The sequence below is a fragment of the Crocuta crocuta genome, unplaced genomic scaffold (genome assembly GCF_008692635.1).
Source record: "Crocuta crocuta isolate KB4526 unplaced genomic scaffold, BGI_CrCroc_1.0 scaffold64, whole genome shotgun sequence".
In the NCBI taxonomy this organism is placed as follows: Eukaryota; Metazoa; Chordata; class Mammalia; order Carnivora; family Hyaenidae; genus Crocuta; species Crocuta crocuta.
The window spans coordinates 8,707,976-8,724,813 of record NW_027530640.1 but is presented as its reverse complement, the minus strand read 5'-3'; the positions used below and the strand labels follow the sequence as shown (position 1 = coordinate 8,724,813).

At 38.8% G+C, this 16,838-nt stretch overlaps 1 protein-coding gene across 1 annotated transcript; it reads left to right on the top strand.

The window, feature by feature from the left end:
- Positions 1–511: 511 nt before the first annotated feature.
- LECT2 (leukocyte cell derived chemotaxin 2) lies at positions 512–12,179 on the top strand. Its single transcript, XM_077768934.1, has 4 exons — positions 512–691; positions 2,386–2,482; positions 3,943–4,088; positions 11,909–12,179. Exons 1-4 carry the CDS (start codon positions 646–648, stop codon positions 12,073–12,075), a joined length of 456 nt encoding a protein of 151 aa, XP_077625060.1. The 5' UTR covers positions 512–645; the 3' UTR covers positions 12,076–12,179.
- The last annotated feature ends 4,659 nt before the right edge of the window (positions 12,180–16,838 follow it).

The following is a 16,838-nucleotide window of genomic DNA, read 5'->3' as shown; positions in this document are numbered from 1 at the left end:
TGTTTCCATAGAAAATCCCAGAGCCTCATATAATATTAAGCATAACAAGAAAGAAATGTTAATATACAGAAATATTGTATATTGGTTGAAATATACAGAAAAGCACAAAGATTAACAAACAGCCATGTATCTACCTCCAATAATTAACAAATTAATACTTTTACACATTTCCTTCTCACATTTTTAACTAAGTATGTTAGAGTTTAAGCACTCTGTATACCCCTCCACAATTCTATTGCCCTCCTTCTTGAGAGGTACCTATGATCTTAAAATTGATCTGTGCACATTTCTGTATTCTTCCTATGTACAAGCCATTCATGAAGTCACAGCGCAGAAGTCAGTCACCTCCCTTATCACTTTCTGTTAATATTTAGTCAGCATTTCCAATAAAATTAACTCCTTTGTCAGATCAAACACTTCTACGTATGCCCTACGTGTGAGCCAAATAGATACCCAGGGAATATTCGACTTTGCCTTGCTTCATTCTTGTATTTTTTGTGTGCATCTCACATCTCACAGTAAACTCAAGAAGCAAATGATGCAGAATTCCAAGGCTACATAATTTAACCTTGGCTACTCTTCAAAGAGTGTGGGGGCAATTCAAATTATCAGAGAAAGTAACATCACAAGGAAAGCAAAAGCCAAATGTTTTCCACAGGAGTCCTCCTTTTTGCTGTTTTCATTTCAACGGGTAAGTCAAAAAACCAATTTTAGAAGCTTGGCTGATTTTAAAAAACAAATTTCAGGGGCACCCGGGTGGCTTAGTCGGTTAAGCGTCCGACTTTCACTCAGGTCCTGATCTCGCGGTTCGTGGGTTCAAGCCCCGCGTCGAGCTCTGTGCTGACTGCCAGCTCAGAGCCTGGGGCCTCTTTCAGAGTCTGTGTCTCCCTCTCTCTCTGACCCTCCCCTGCTCATGCTGTCTATCTCTCTCTCTCCTAGAAATAAATAAAAAACATTAAAAAAATTTTTTTTTAAATTAAAAAAAATAAAAAAATAAAAAACAAATTTCAAAAATAGATTTGAAAGTCAGGAATATCACAATCACAAGATAAATTTCTGTATTTGATTACTGAAAATGGACTAGGAAGAATACGTGGGGAAGGGGAGTTCTCCATGATTTCCACCTGAATGTTGTCATTCTTGAACAAGGTAATCATAAAAGTGGAATGGAGGACTTTAAGAAAAGTCTGTCAATCTTGGTCTAGGATTTAATTGGAAAATAATTAGAGAATAAAGAGTTGGTGTAAGAATTTGATTTGGAGAATACCTGATAAGCGACTGGTGTGGATTAGGGCAAAGGAAATGCTCTCTTAACCATCACAGCAGGAAAGGAAAAATAAGTACACTAATAAATAGTCTAATATCTGCCTCAATTCCCCAGAATAAATACTAGTTGCCAAAGTGATGGTATTATATCTCGATCAAGATGTTGACTTGAAGCTTGGCTCGAAGGTACAAGACATCTGAAGCCCATCTTCTAAATATATTAAAGAATATGCTTAAATGGCCATATTCTATAGCTCCTCCCATAGCACATATATTAATGAATACTAAAATATCTTTAGAGAAAATCAACAATCAAATTAGCTGGTTCTTGTTTCTGCTTCTGTTAGTGTGTTTCAAAGTGAAAGAATGAGTTTGCTAACTGCACCTCTCTGTGAATGTTAACATTGGAAATCCGGGAAATTTAATTCAATTGTGCATTTATCTCAATTTGGCATATACTAAAGAAAAGATGCACCTAAAACAAGTGTGCACAGAATTATTTCTACTTCCTTCTTTTCCTTGTCTTCTCCCTCCGCTCTCGGCTAAATTGATCTGACATGTTCTCATTTCTAAGAACCTCCCTCTTCCATGTTTGCAGGGAGAAAGAGATCTATTTAGTGCAGAGTCTGTTTTGCTGCTTCAGAATTTGCTTCTCCATTAATTCAAACCTATCCTTAGATTTGATTTTTAGGACTAACAGTAATGGAACATTTTTAAGTTACTTTAGAATTTCTTGAATTATTTCTTTGCACCATGGTGTTTGATTATTTCTCCTTAACCTAAACACAGTGGTTCCAAGTAATAAGCAAAGAAAGTTTGAGAAGCATGACTTATGCCATTTGTTAGTTGATAATCTGAAACAAACTATAATGATGAAGATCACTGTTTATAAATAAACACATTTACAAATAGCGTGCATGTCATAAAACAGAATTTTATGATAACGGAAAATGCTAACTTTACAACTGAGTCAGGAAGAGCTGCCTGTAAAGTACAGAAAGTTAGAGGAAAACTGTAGTGAAAACAGAAGTGTTGAATCTACTGGATGACTTACAAGGTAAATAGAGACTGGAAATATGTGAGGTCAGGAAATCTGTTTCTCATGTTTCTCTTTTTTAGCTCTGGCTGGACCGTGGGCTAGTATCTGTGCTGGCAAGACTTCCAATGAGATCAGGACATGTGACAGCCATGGCTGTGGCCATTATACTGCTCAAAGGTATGGGGTTTCCCAAATAACCATAAATTCTTTTGGTTCTTAACCTCTTTGCTTAGTGTCTTTGCCTCAAGTGCTCACAGTCATCTTCCCCTGACAGTGGAATTCAGCGATGAAATCAGCTGTACTCCTGTCCTTAGAGCAACTTCCGGGACCTCTGCTTCAAGTATGGCCTCTGAATTGGGGATAAAGCATGTGATAAACAGAGAGGGGAGAGAATGTGGTGTTTTCCCTCTCAGTGTTACCACCTGTTTTTTCCAAGGTGAAACTCAACATTACCATCCTATTTTATTCATGAAGGACTTGAACTGAGGTATAAAGTGTTAAGGGACCTGCCAACCACAGCTGGAGGTGGTAAAGGCTGCACAAGGATTCAGGCTTTTGGTTCCTCTTCCCATCACACCATGGTGCTACTGACCCACGATGTGGGAGTTCAACATCAGCCAGGCTGGCCCTCAACAGGCCATTTCTTCTAAACAATAAGAGACACATTTGTGAATTTTCAATAAGGCACAGCACTGCCTTGGGGGTGCCATTCTCTGATGAAGTGGCCGTGTATCCAATTGCATCCATTGATCTCCATCCTAATTATAGTAGAACTCTCACTTAAACAAATACTACTTCCACAGCAACCTCAAATACCTGGAGCAGCAGGGTTCAGATGGGAAATATGGAAAAACGGCCTCTGAATTGCCAGAATTAAGACTTAATTTGTTCATACCCTAAAGTGTATGCACTTGACTTCTACAATAACTTACTGGTACTTCACTTGGAACCTTCTCAGTGTTGCTTTATACTTACTTCTAACAATCCTCACAGATTGGATTTTTCAGGTACTAGCCTATGAGAAGGGAGAAGAGGCTGCAAAGAGTGAGCTGACTCTCGTGTCTGACTCTCGATTTAGGCTCAGGTCATGATCTCACGGTTTGTGGGATCAAGTCCCACATCAGGCTCTGTACTTACAGTGTGGAGCCTGCTTGGGATTCTCTCTCTCTCTCCCTCTTTCTCTGCCCCTTCCCTGCGCTCTCTCTCTCTCAAAAAAAAAATGTCAACAAAATTAATTAATTAAAAAAAATTACTTACATAGATTGTCTCATTTCCCCCAAATGCCGNCTCTCTCTCTCAAAAAAAAAATGTCAACAAAATTAATTAATTAAAAAAAATTACATAGATTGTCTCATTTCCCCCAAATGCCATATAACATCATAGTTAATAAATTCTTAACGACTCTCTACATACCAAATACTATCTTAAAGACTTTACTGTTTACAATATGGTTATTACTACCTGCAGGGAGGGAGGTTAACATTGAGCTAAAGAGAGTGATGGGACCGCCCTACATTGTTGTAGCCCTTTCAGGGTTTGATATCCTAATCTGGGAACAGTGAGCTAACACCACGTTTCTGGGCAATAAGGTTTCAAGGGCGGTTTCCTCAGTCTGTTCATTCTTACTTACATTTTAGAAATCATAGGCCTCACCAGGGTGTGGATGTCTTGTGCCCTGATGGATCTACTGTGTATGCGCCTTTCACCGGAACGATTGTGGGCCAGGAGAAGCCTTATAAGAACAAAAATGCCGTTAATAATGGTGTTCGGATATCTGGAAGAGGTGAGAGGTGTCGCGTATAGCTGGAGCACAGGCTGGAAATGTTTGATGCATATTTATTTCATGCATTTGCCAAACACCGAAGTGTCATACGTCCTTCAAAATGGTAACATCTAGAATAGAAAAGGACATAGGGTACCAAAGTAAAACAGCTAAATGCATTTTCAAAGGTGTTCCACCTCTTCCTCTGAAATCATTTTCTTTATGCACTCGCTCTACCTAACTGCACAGCTGACTGAAGGGCTTTCTTCGTGTGGCCCATGTGGTTTTCCCTAATAGTCTACAAACAAGGTTGCTTTCAACAGTATCTACTATAATGAATACTTCCATTTATTAGAATCCCACAATTCAAAGATGTTGGCATTTCTGCAAAACTTGACTAGGAAATGCTTTCAAAGGCTTCTATGTCCTAGGTAAATCTAGGTCACCTAGTACTCCAGGTACTGGGCTTACTGTTTATTTGTGTGCGTGTGTGTCTGTGTGTGTGTGTGTGTGTTTTAATCCATGAGGTCTAACATTCACACAGAGAGGTGCACAAAGCATACACACACAGTTCCTAAACTTTCACAAAGTGAACACCCCTGTGTAACCAGCAGCCAAATGAAGAGAAAAAAATTGGGGCTCCTGGGTGGCTCAGTCAGTTAGCTGTCCAACTTTGGCTCAGGTCATGATCTTGTAGTTTGTTTTGGGCCCCTCATCAGGCTCTGTGCTGACAGCTCAGAGCCGGGAACCTGCTTTGGATTCTGTCTCTCTCTCTCTCAATCTCTGTCCCTCTCCCATTTGTGCTCTCTCTCAAAAATAAATTAGTAAACATTTTCAAAATGTTTTAAAAAATTAAAACAATAAAGAGAAAAAAACAGCAGCAGTCTCCCAGAGACCCGCCCTGTGATACCTGTACTCGTTATTTCCAGCAGGCATAATCATTAACCCACCATACACTAGTTTTGCCTGTTGTGGGAAATGATATAAACAGAATTAAACAATACGCAGTCTTTTGTGGTGGGACCTCTTTCACTCCACATCATGTTTGCAAGGTATATTTTGCATGTCGTTCTAGTTCCTTCATTTTCATTAATGTAGAGTGCTTGACTCTCTGCATAGATTTCATCTATGTAATCATTCTTCTCTAGATGGACATCTGAGTAGTATCGATTTTCAGGCGATTATGAAAACCTTATGAACTTTCCTGCCTGTGTCTTTTAATGAACACAAATGTGTATTCCTGTCGGGAGCGGGCCCTGAGGACAGTCCCCTCACCATGGCCATAAGAAACACTTTGTGAAGGAGCTCACATTCTCAAGGGCTCTATGCTGGTTATTCTCTATAGGCCCCAAATGACCAGAGAAACTGCTGCCACTGGGTGGGGTCCACTTAGTAGACAAGGCCAAGGTTGGCATGGTTACCTAACAGGCTGCAGAACTGAAGAGGCAATCAGATTCATGTGAAGGACAGAGATCTGTGGCATTGTCTAGTTAATCATGGTGACCCAAGAACTGAACAAACGGGCAACTTACTAAAGCCTTATTTGATTTGTATAAATGGAAACACTCTAGGTCTGATGAACAAAATCGTGACTTCAATCATCACCACAGTGGGTCACAAAACCGCCTCGCACCCCCAGACTTGAGCTAGCTCACAAGCCCAGGCCCCCTTGAAAGAAACCAGGGCTGAGTCCCATTAAGGAAGGGCTCTGTCACACAGCCAAAATTTTCTTACTTTAANGAACTGAACAAACGGGCAACCTACTAAAGCCTTATTTGATTTGTATAAATGGAAACACTCTAGGTCTGATGAACAAAATCGTGACTTCAATCATCACCACAGTGGGTCACAAAACCGCCTCGCACCCCCAGACTTGAGCTAGCTCACAAGCCCAGGCCCCCTTGAAAGAAACCAGGGCTGAGTCCCATTAAGGAAGGGCTCTGTCACACAGCCAAAAATTTCTTACTTTTAGCTCTCATCAAAGGGAACTGCCACCAGTTCCCATCCACAACCAGGATGGCTGTACACTGGGGAAGAAGAAAGAATTGGGCTTCTCAGAGACTACTGGACACTCGCTCAAAAACTGAGGCTAATTCCTGGACACCTAAAAGGGCACTGTGGTCAACCAGTCAGAATAGAGCCTCCTAGGGTCAGGTGATCAACATAGATTTTCATTAGGGTTCATCTGACAGTGGTCCCAGTGTGTTCACAAATCCACTGTCTGTTAATTTCCCCAGTTCCAGAATGCATAATTGGATTCAACACATGCAGTGATGGCAGAATGCTGTACGAGTGGAAGGGTTGGATGCCTGGTACATGTGCACCTGCAGCTCTAGCAGCTACTGAGTTTCCCAAAGCAGTAGTCACAATTAACGCTCCTACGAGGAGTGTGTAACAGCTCCAGTTGCTCCACACACAATACTTGGGGCTACCTCTCTACCTATCCACTTCTCCACGAAGTCAGCGGAGAGCCCAATGCAGGGCTCAGACTCCATGAGTTGTGAGATCATGACCTGAGCCTAGATCAAGAGTTGGGCACTTAACTGACTGAGCCACCCAACTGCCTCTTCAGTTCAGCCATTCTGATGAGTATGTAGTAGCATCTCATTGGCTTCATTTATTTTTATTTAGACCCAAGTTAATTAACATATAGTGTAGTATTGGTTTCAGGAGTAGAATTCAGTGACTCATCACTTACATAAAACACTCAGTGCTCATCGCAAGGGCCCTCTTTAATACCCAGCACCTATTTAGCCCAGCCTCCACCCACCTCCTTCCATCAACCCTGTTTGTTCTCTATGGTTAAGAACTTATAGTTTGACTCCCTCTCTATCTTATTTTACTTTTCCTGCCCTTCTCCTATGTTCACCTGCTTTGTTTCTTTAATTCCACATATGAGTGAAATCACATGGTATTTGTCTTTCTCTGATGGACTTATTTTGCTTAGCATAATACACTCTAGTTCCATCCACATTATTGCAAATGTCAAGATTTCATTTTTTCTGATGGCTGAGTAATAGTCTATGGTGTATATATACCACATCTTCTTTATCCATTCATCAGTCGATAGACATTTGGGCTCTTTCCATAATTTGGCTATTGTTAATAACATTGTTTTGAACATTGGGGTGATGTGCCCCCTTGAATCTGCATTTTTGTATCCTTTAGATAAATATCTAGTAGTGCAACTGCCAGGTCATAGGATAGTTCTGTNTAGTGTAGTATTGGTTTCAGGAGTAGAATTCAGTGACTCATCACTTACATAAAACACTCAGTGCTCATCGCAAGGGCCCTCTTTAATACCCAGCACCTATTTAGCCCAGCCTCCACCCACCTCCTTCCATCAACCCTGTTTGTTCTCTATGGTTAAGAACTTATAGTTTGACTCCCTCTCTGTTTTTATCTTATTTTACTTTTCCTGCCCTTCTCCTATGTTCACCTGCTTTGTTTCTTAAATTCCACATATGAGTGAAATCACATGGTATTTGTCTTTCTCTGATGGACTTATTTTGCTTAGCATAATACACTCTAGTTCCATCCACATTATTGCAAATGTCAAGATTTCATTTTTTCTGATGGCTGAGTAATAGTCTATGGTGTATATATACCACATCTTCTTTATCCATTCATCAGTCGATAGACATTTGGGCTCTTTCCATAATTTGGCTATTGTTAATAACATTGTTTTGAACATTGGGGTGACGTGCCCCCTTGAATCTGAATTTTTGTATCCTTTGGATAAATATCTAGTAGTGCAACTGCCAGGTCATAGGATAGTTCTGTTTTTAGTTTTTTGAGGAACCTCCATTCTTTTTTCCAGAATTGGCTACACCTGTTTGCTTTCCCATCAACAGTGCAAAAGGGTTCCCCTTTCTCTACGTCTTCTCCAACATCAGTTGTTTCCTGAGTTGTCAATTTTAACTATTCTGACGGGTGTGAGGACGAATCTCATTGTGGTGTCGATTTGTATTTCCCTTCTTCTTTCATAGTTTGTCAATTTGGTTTCCATATAACACCTAATGCTCATCCCAACAAGTGCCCTACTCCATGCCCATCACCTCCCTTCCCCTCTCCCCCGCCGCTATCAGCCCTCAGTTGGTTCTCAGTATTCAAGAGTCTCTCACGGTTTGCCTCCCTCCCTTTCCCCAACTGTTTTCTCCCCTTCTCCTCCCTCATGGTCCTCTGTTAAGTTTCTCCTGATCCACTTATAAGTGAAAACATATGGTATCTGTCTTTCTCTGCCTGACTTATTTCACTCAGAATAACACACTTGACTTCCATCCACGTTGCTACAAATGGCCAGATGTCATTCTTTCTCATTGCCACGTAGTATTCCATTGCATAGATAAACCACATCTTCTTGATCCACAGTTGTATTCCATTGTATAGATAAACCACATCTTCTTGATCGTCAGTTGATGGACATTTAGGCTCTTTCCATGATTTGGCTATTGTTGAAAGTGCTGCCATGAACATAGGAGGTTCCTCAAAAACTTAACAATAGAACTCCCCTCTGACCTAGGAATAGCACTGCTAGGAATTTACCAAAGGGATACAGGAGTGCTGATGCATAGGGGCACATGATTTTTATTTTCTTGATGATGAGTGATGTTGAGCATCTTTTCACAAGTCTTAGCCATCTAATATCTTCTTCGGAAGATTCTATTCATGTCCTCTTCCTATTTCTTCACTGGATTGTTTTTTGGGTGTTGAATTTGATAAGTTCTTTATAGATTTTGGATACTAACCCTTTACCTGACATGTCTTAATTGGCTTTAATCTGAATTTTCCTGATGGCCAATGCAACTAAGCACCTTTTTATATTTATTGATATCATGGAGATTATCTTTTGTGAGGTGCCTATGCAAGTATTTTGCCCTGTATTTTCTGCCTTTTTCTTACTGGCATGTTGGAGCTTTCTATATGATGTAGATACGAGTCCTCTGTCAAATCTATGTACTGTAAATATCTTCTCCCACTTCATGGGTTACCTTTCCACTTTCTCTATGCTGTCTTTTAATAAACATAAATTCTTATTTTTATTGTAGTCCAATTTGTATTTTCCTAATTGACAACACGTTTTTACCTGTTTAAGACATTTGCTCATCCTAAAGTCATAAAAATATTGTTTTCAGCTGTAAGTTTTGTTTCATCTTTCATATTTAGATTTATAATCCACTTGGAATTGGGTTTTGTGTAAGGAATGAGATAGGGACCAAGATCTTTTTTCTCATATTAGTTTCTGACTCAGTGCTTAACTTGAAAAGACTATTTTCCCCTACTCTACAGCAGTGTACAGTCTTCCGTCTTAAGTCATGGCCTGAATAAACATGAATCTGTTTCCAGTCTTTGTATTGTATTTCATTGGTCAGTGGGTCAATCTTGCACAAATATCACATGGTCTTAATTACTGTAGCTTTAAAATACATCTTGGGGGGGCGACGGGGTGGCTTAGTCGGTTAAGCGTCCGACTTTGGCTTAGGTCATGATCTCACGGTTCGTGGGTTCGAGCCCTGAGTCGGGCTCTGTGCTGACTGCCAGCTCAGGGCCTGGAGCCTATTTCAGAGTCTGTGTCTCCCTCTCTCCCTGACCCTCCCCTGCTCATGCTGTCTCTATCTCTCTCTCCTAGAAATAAAAATATTTAAAAAAAAAAAATAAAATACATCTTGGGGGTGCCTGGGTAGTTCAGTCAATTAAGCGTCCTACTTTTTATTTCGGCTCACATCATGATCTCAGGATTCATGAGACTGAACTCCACGTGGGGCTCTGCAGTGACAGTGTGGAGCCTTCTTAGGATTTTCTCTTTCTCTCTTTCTGCTCCGACCCTGCTTGCACTTCCTCTCTCTCTCAAAATAAGTATCAAAAGCCAAAAATACATCTTGATAGACAGTATATATCTTTCGAATTAGTTCTTTCAGATTGCCTTGACAATTCTTGGTGATTTGCATTTCCAAATACATTATAAAATCAGTTTATCAGGGGCACATAGGTGTCCGACTCGACCTCCGCTCAGGTCATAATCCATGGTTCCTGACTTTGAGCTCTGCATTGACTCTGTTGATAACATGGAGCCTGCTTGGGATTCTGTCTCTCCCTCTCTCTGTCCCTCCTCCACGTGCTCTCTCTTTCTCTCAAAATAAACTTTAAAAAATATATTTAAAAAAGAATCAGTTTATCATTTTCCACCCAAAATTCTGTTGGGACTTTGACTCTTTGACTGGGTTTGCACTGACTATACAGATGAAATCGAAAACCTTCAAGGTAATGAGTCTTCTAATTAATCAACATGTCATATTCTCCATTTATTTAGGTCTTCCTCTTCTGTTATATTAGTAGTTGTCATATTGGCCTGCAGGGTTGAAATTGTGCACATATTGTTTAACAGGCATGTAAGACACATTGTATTGATTTTGTCTAGATCTCCTAAACCAGCACTGTCCAACAGAAATACAAGTCAGATATATAATTAAAAATTCTCTAGTAGTTACATTAAGAAAGTTAAAAAAAAAGGTAACATTAATTTTAATATATTTTATTTAGTTCAATTTCTGTAATATTATTTCAAAATGCAACATAAAATTACTAATTTTTACTTTTTGTGTACCAACTACAAAATCCAGCATGCATCTTATGCTTAAAGTACATCTAATTCAGATTAGCTACATTTCAAATACAGACTGGCCACTCATCGCTAGTGCCTACCATTTCGGATAGTACAATTCTAAGGCATTTATGTTTTCTGTCCACTTGACTGTTTTCAATGACATGTGAATTAAAATATTCTAGTGGGTTTCTATTTCTCCCTGTATCTCTAGCAGTCTCTGCCTTACATAGATGGTTTATGTTATTTAGTGCACAGATAGTTGTAACTGCTGTATCGTCATTGGGCTCAGCATTATAAATTGTCCTCCTTTGTTTTGTTTTAGTGCTTTTTGGCCTGAATCCTACTCTCTGATAACCGAGTTATAATCCTTGCTTTCCTTATTGTTTCCATTTGCTTGACAAATCTTGATCCAGCCCTTAATTGTTTGCCTTTTTCAATGGTTGTGTTTTACTGTAAATTGTATAGAAGTGGATTTTGCTTTTTAAGCAAGTAGGAACATTTTTATAACAGATGAGTTAACATTTATAGTTATAACTCATATATGTGGTCCCAACATTGTCATATTACATTATAATGACAGTATTACATTAACTCTACTTATCTATTTGGTGGGTCTTTGTCTTTAAAAATATTTTCTTTGGAGAAGAAGGGCGGAAATGGTGGGGGAAAGGGAGAGAAGCAAACCATGAGAGACTCTTGAATGCTGACAAAAACTGAGGACTGATGGATGTGGGGGGAGGGGGGGATGGGCATGGAGGAGGACACTTGTGGGGATGAGCACTGAGTGTTATGTGGAAACTAATTTGACAATAAACTATTAAAAAAAAATATTTTCTTTGGTTATTTATTAAGATTTGCATTCTTGTGCCAATTACATCCATTCTTCTTTGTCTCTGAAGTCTAATCATTTTATTAGACTATGTCTTGGACCTGAAATTGTTCTGGGTGAGAACAAGGAAATATGTCAATAGTCTCAGTTTTCTCAGCTAGTGTTTCTCTGTTATTCCTCAATGTGTTCATTAAATTTTCATATGAATCTATTTTCCCTCGGGCATCTTGTAATTTTAGTCATTTCTGGTATGATTTTTGTCATCTTCCTCAATTCTCTCATTGAGTTCAATCAACTCTCATTTTTTTTTTTTTGGTCTTTTCTTCTATTTCTGTTCTTATTTTTTGAATTTCTGATTTAAGACTACTAAAATGCAGATAATAACTAATTTAACTTCTTTTCTTTTAGGTTTCTGTATAAAAATGTTCCACATTAAGGCAATTAAATATAAAGGTTCCATCAAGAAGGGAGAAAAACTGGGAACTGTATGGTCTTTGCAGAAAGTTCACCCCGGCATACAACCCCACATACATATTGAAAGCTGTGACTTGAGTGATCCTACTGTGTACCTCTAAGTAAAAGATAAATGACCAGATCTTCTAAATAGAAAATCATCTTCTTAAAAATGTGCATGCATATCCTACTTTTCACGAAATTTGTGTCCAAATAAAAACATAATGAGTGCAAGAAAGAAAATAGTGTTTTATTTCAACTCATTGCCACTTCGATATTTGACTGTTAACTAATTTCTGAGGGTTCTCTGATTTTTCTGTCACATATGGTATCATATGAGGGGTTTTGCTTGTTTGTTTTTTAAAATTCCTCAGTCCTGAACACACAGGCTAAACAAATATATGACTTCCAGCTATCCAGGCTGCATTTTTGGTACTTCTAAAACTAGCTACCTGTCTGCTTAAAAGTAAGAAAAAGCCTGAAGTTATTTCCCTGGTACAAGAAAAGAATGTTGCACAAAGCCAGACACACATACACACTTCGTAAATATTAAGTGAATAAACTAGAGTTAAACTTTGAGTTAAGGTATTTAAGAATTTCAGCAACACGTTCAGGGATGTCAAACTGGTCACAGGATGAGGAGCTTGCAGGGACAAGACAGACTTTGCTGGTCTGCACAACCACAGCTCCCCACACTACATGAACAGAAGATTTTCTAAATCATAATTGATGGCATTCCAGGAAAATACATTTGGAGTCTCAATTCCAGTGACAAGCACATTAGAGGAAGCACCAGAATGAGAAAGAGGTCTATCTTAACCTGAAGTGTCTCCTGGGACCAAGTCAGTTAGCCTCATCTAGCCATATGCATACTATAGCCACTTACTTCTACACATCATTTTTTTTTAAGTAGGCTTCATGCCCAGCACAGTGCTCATTGTGACACTTGAACTCAAAACGCTGAGAACACAACCTGAGCTAAGATCAAGAGTCAGACGCTTAACCCACTGAGGCACCCAGGTGCCCCTCTACACATCACTTTCAATCTATATTACTAATTATTATTATTAATTTTAGATTATTCTAGTTATGTGGACAAGTAGTAAGGGGAAATAAGACCATACGAATATTCAAAGGTCCAGCAATATCTGGCTCCCTCGATTTTAGTTAGTGAGAAATGAGTAGGTTGAATTTATCATTCTAGAAACTTTTCATGAATTTTTGCTTAAATCCTTTTGAAATGTACAAAACTCCAGTGGGAAGATTCCATCCTTAGTACAGATGTACTAAAGGAACTTTACTAATGGAGAATAGGTGTGTTTGTATGCCTGGACATAAACGAATGTTCATAATATCACTATTTGTTGTGGGAAAACCTGAATAACTCACATCCCCATGGACAGCTGCTATGGACAAATGAACTGTGTGAGATTTAGTCACAGAACGGAATAGTGTATAGCAGTCATTAAAAAATGAGTCTCAGGTAACCATGATAAAATGGATGAATCATAACAATTTTCAGTAAAAAAAAAAGTACTCAAGATGATATATGATACTCTTTCTAGAAAGTCAAAATAATTAAAACCAAAATGTAATTTTTAGGAACACATACAAGTGTGATAATAATATATGAAAAGGAGATCAAGCAAATAATGAACACTAATTATCTCAGGACTGAATAAGGGAAACCACACAGAAAAGTCTAAGTTATTGTTATGTCACTGTTATCATTTCAGAGCAGGAAGGGGATTTCACAAGTGTATTATAGTGGGAACAAGACTTGCAGGGGGTGGTCAAGACACAAGTTAACGAGGACTCTAGGTTCAGAGTCTCTACTATGCAACTGTTATCTTCACCTCCAGGTAGATACTATTTTTCACCATATCTTAACATTTCATACAAGGCTAGCAAATTAAGCGTTTGATTTTTAGTTAAAAAAAAAAAAGATAACCAACACTGTCTGGTTTGATCATCTACCTTATTAATCTCCTTACTGTCAAATAACTTTAGGTTGTTTCCAAAAATTAAATTTGCTTTCAAAGGACAGAGGCTATGCTCCACTGAGAACACAAAATAGGAAATAGTACAGAGGCTGCGAAGACAGTTTTTAAAGAAGCTCTAAAATGTGTGAACAATGACTAATGAACTTTCCCAAGGGATTGTTTTAAAGTCCAGACTCATTACCTGGAACGGAGAGCTTCCCCAAGGTAGAGCAAGAACACTGCCTTCTGCCTAGCACTTGATAAGCACTCTCATATCTGTTGAATGGAAATACAAACTTTAGACTCAAGGATTGCTCTCCAAGGAAGAGCCAGAATACAGCGCCCTATGGTGCATTTTATCAGAGGGTTTTGTTTTTTTTAATTTCCTTTTCCTTTTAGATCTGGATGTACACATCTTCAAAGTATTGTTAAGGTTCAAATGATAGGAAAGTGATAGTACTAAATAACTTATTTTTCCTTTGTGAAAGTGATTGTAAATATACTTTAAAAACTGTGTCAGGTATTAGGTTGATGACTAAATTAATATGCAAACAAAATTAGGTTTTACTTAAAAATGTTTTGAGTTTCCTGCAGGAAGGCAATTTAATGGAAGGACAAGATTAAGTGGCCATTTTCATCTAGAATCCTCTAATCTTAAGTAAACGGTACTTTTCATAGGCTTCCAAAGTAAACGGAGACATTTTCATTAGATAATGCATCAAAAATACTCTTTTCTTGTCTTGATTTTGGTTATCCTAAAAATGTTTGCGATTCAATTCATCAACCCAATAAAAGTCACACCGACTAGGGTCATGTAAGTGAGCTGATCAATTTTACTGAGTTTTCCTTGTAACACTTCTTCTACTGCCTAGTTCACTAGGTCTGACTACAGGGCCCCTAAAGACCACTATTTAGAGCAACAACTTCTCGTTCGATGTAGAAGGGGCCACTGGCACTCATTATCGCTCCGCGCTAGTAGGCAACAGGGAGAAGCTCCATCTTAATCTCCCTTCTTCAGTCCCTCTCTGTTTTGCTCTTTGGTGAAACCACAACTGGTGTTCTACCACCTTACCATTCAGGTATATATACTCCTGCTGGACCCTCAACCACATCTTGTTAGAGTAATATCTGGTGAGAACAGAAGTTGACCTCTTCACCATTTCCACCATTACTCTGATCTCCCACCAGCCTGACCCTCCATCTTGGTTATCCCATTTGCTTTATGTCTGTCCCATTATCCTAACCAGACCTTGAGTGCCCTATTATATGCCGCTTCTGTACTCTCCTAGAACCTTAAGGTATAAATGACATGCTCTGCAATGGTAACAACTGTCTTTAAGGAATTGGTTTTGGGGGCGCCTGGGTGGCTTAGTCGGTTAAGCATCCGACTTTCGCTTAGGTCATGATCTCGCGGTTCGTGGGTTCGAGCCCCGCGTCGGGCTCTGTGCCGACTGCCAGCTCAGAGCCTGGAGCCTGCTTCAGAGTCTATGATTCCCTCTCTCTCGGCCCCTACCCTGCTCACGCTGTCTCTCTCTCTCCTAGAAATAAATAAAAACATTTAAAAAAATTAAAAAAAAAAGAAAAGAAATTGGTTTTGTTTTTTAACCAGTATATCAGCTCCACTCACATTTACTGAGAATATACTAATGTATCACACACAGGTCTGAGAGCCTCAAACACAAGGTGAATGAGGTAAGATGCCTGCTCTTACAGAGCTCACCATGAGAAAGAACGTGGGGGCAGGACTGAGGATGTTTGCAGAAATACACTCTCTGAAAAACAGAGATCTAAAATATGCTCTTCTTTAAAAAAATTTTTAAAAATTACCACTTACAAACCACAATGTATTCTATTCTAAATTTTTTAAAAGGTGAGAATATTTAAAAATGTTTTCCTAATTACAAAATGTTCAAAACTAGAAAGTAATAAAGATTTCTTTTTTCTTTTTACTTTAAGTTGAGTTGAAGCAACTTTTTAAGTTGCTTTCTTAGAAAGAAACAAGGTATTAGGGTTAGGGGAGGGCAGAAGGTCACAAGTCTGGAAATGAAAGTACCTAAGTAAAATTTACTTTGAGTCTACTACTTGCTAAGTATTACGCCACATGCTGGGATGCAACAGTGAGCAAAACTCAACAGCGATCTTGCACTGATAAAGTTTATAGTGCAGTGGAATTAGCAGATTATAATCATACAAGCAAATGGCAAATTACAATAGTGCTGAGTGCCACAGAGAAGTCACAGAGAGTGGAAAGTCAGAGGCTTCCCTGAAGAAATGACACCTAATGGAAAAGACCTGAGGGAGGAAAGACAGTAATCCAAGCAGAAAGAGGAGCACACCCTCATGCCCTCTGACTAGACGATGCACGCCAGTCTTAAGGAAGTGAAAGAGCATGGAGCAGAAGGGCCAAGGGTAAGCTTGGTGAGATGAGGGCAAAGAAGCAGGGAGACGCCAGACCATGTAGGGTCTTGTAGGTCATTCTAAGGATAGATCTTCACCCTCGAGGCAATATATAACTACTACAGAGTTTTAGCTGTCTCACTAATTAAATTAGAAGATCATTTCTGCAAAGATCTCTAGCACAGTTCCAGATACAGACGATTAGGGTCAGTAAATGCTGATTCCCTCCCAAAGACACTTTGCAAAATTTACTTTTTAAGAATTCAGGAGCATATTTAATCAATGAACATTTACAGTATGTTTATTAAACTGATCGCTATTAATTTTAATCTAATGACCATTTTCTCTAAGTTAATGTAATAAGGTAGAATTCAAAGTGTATTAGAAATTGTTTATTGAATTATAATATGATCTTATAAAGTGCTAAAAATTAAGTACAATTAAGTCATCCTCTGTACCTATACTTTTATTTTACTCTTAGTTTTTAATACCATGTATCTTGTAAA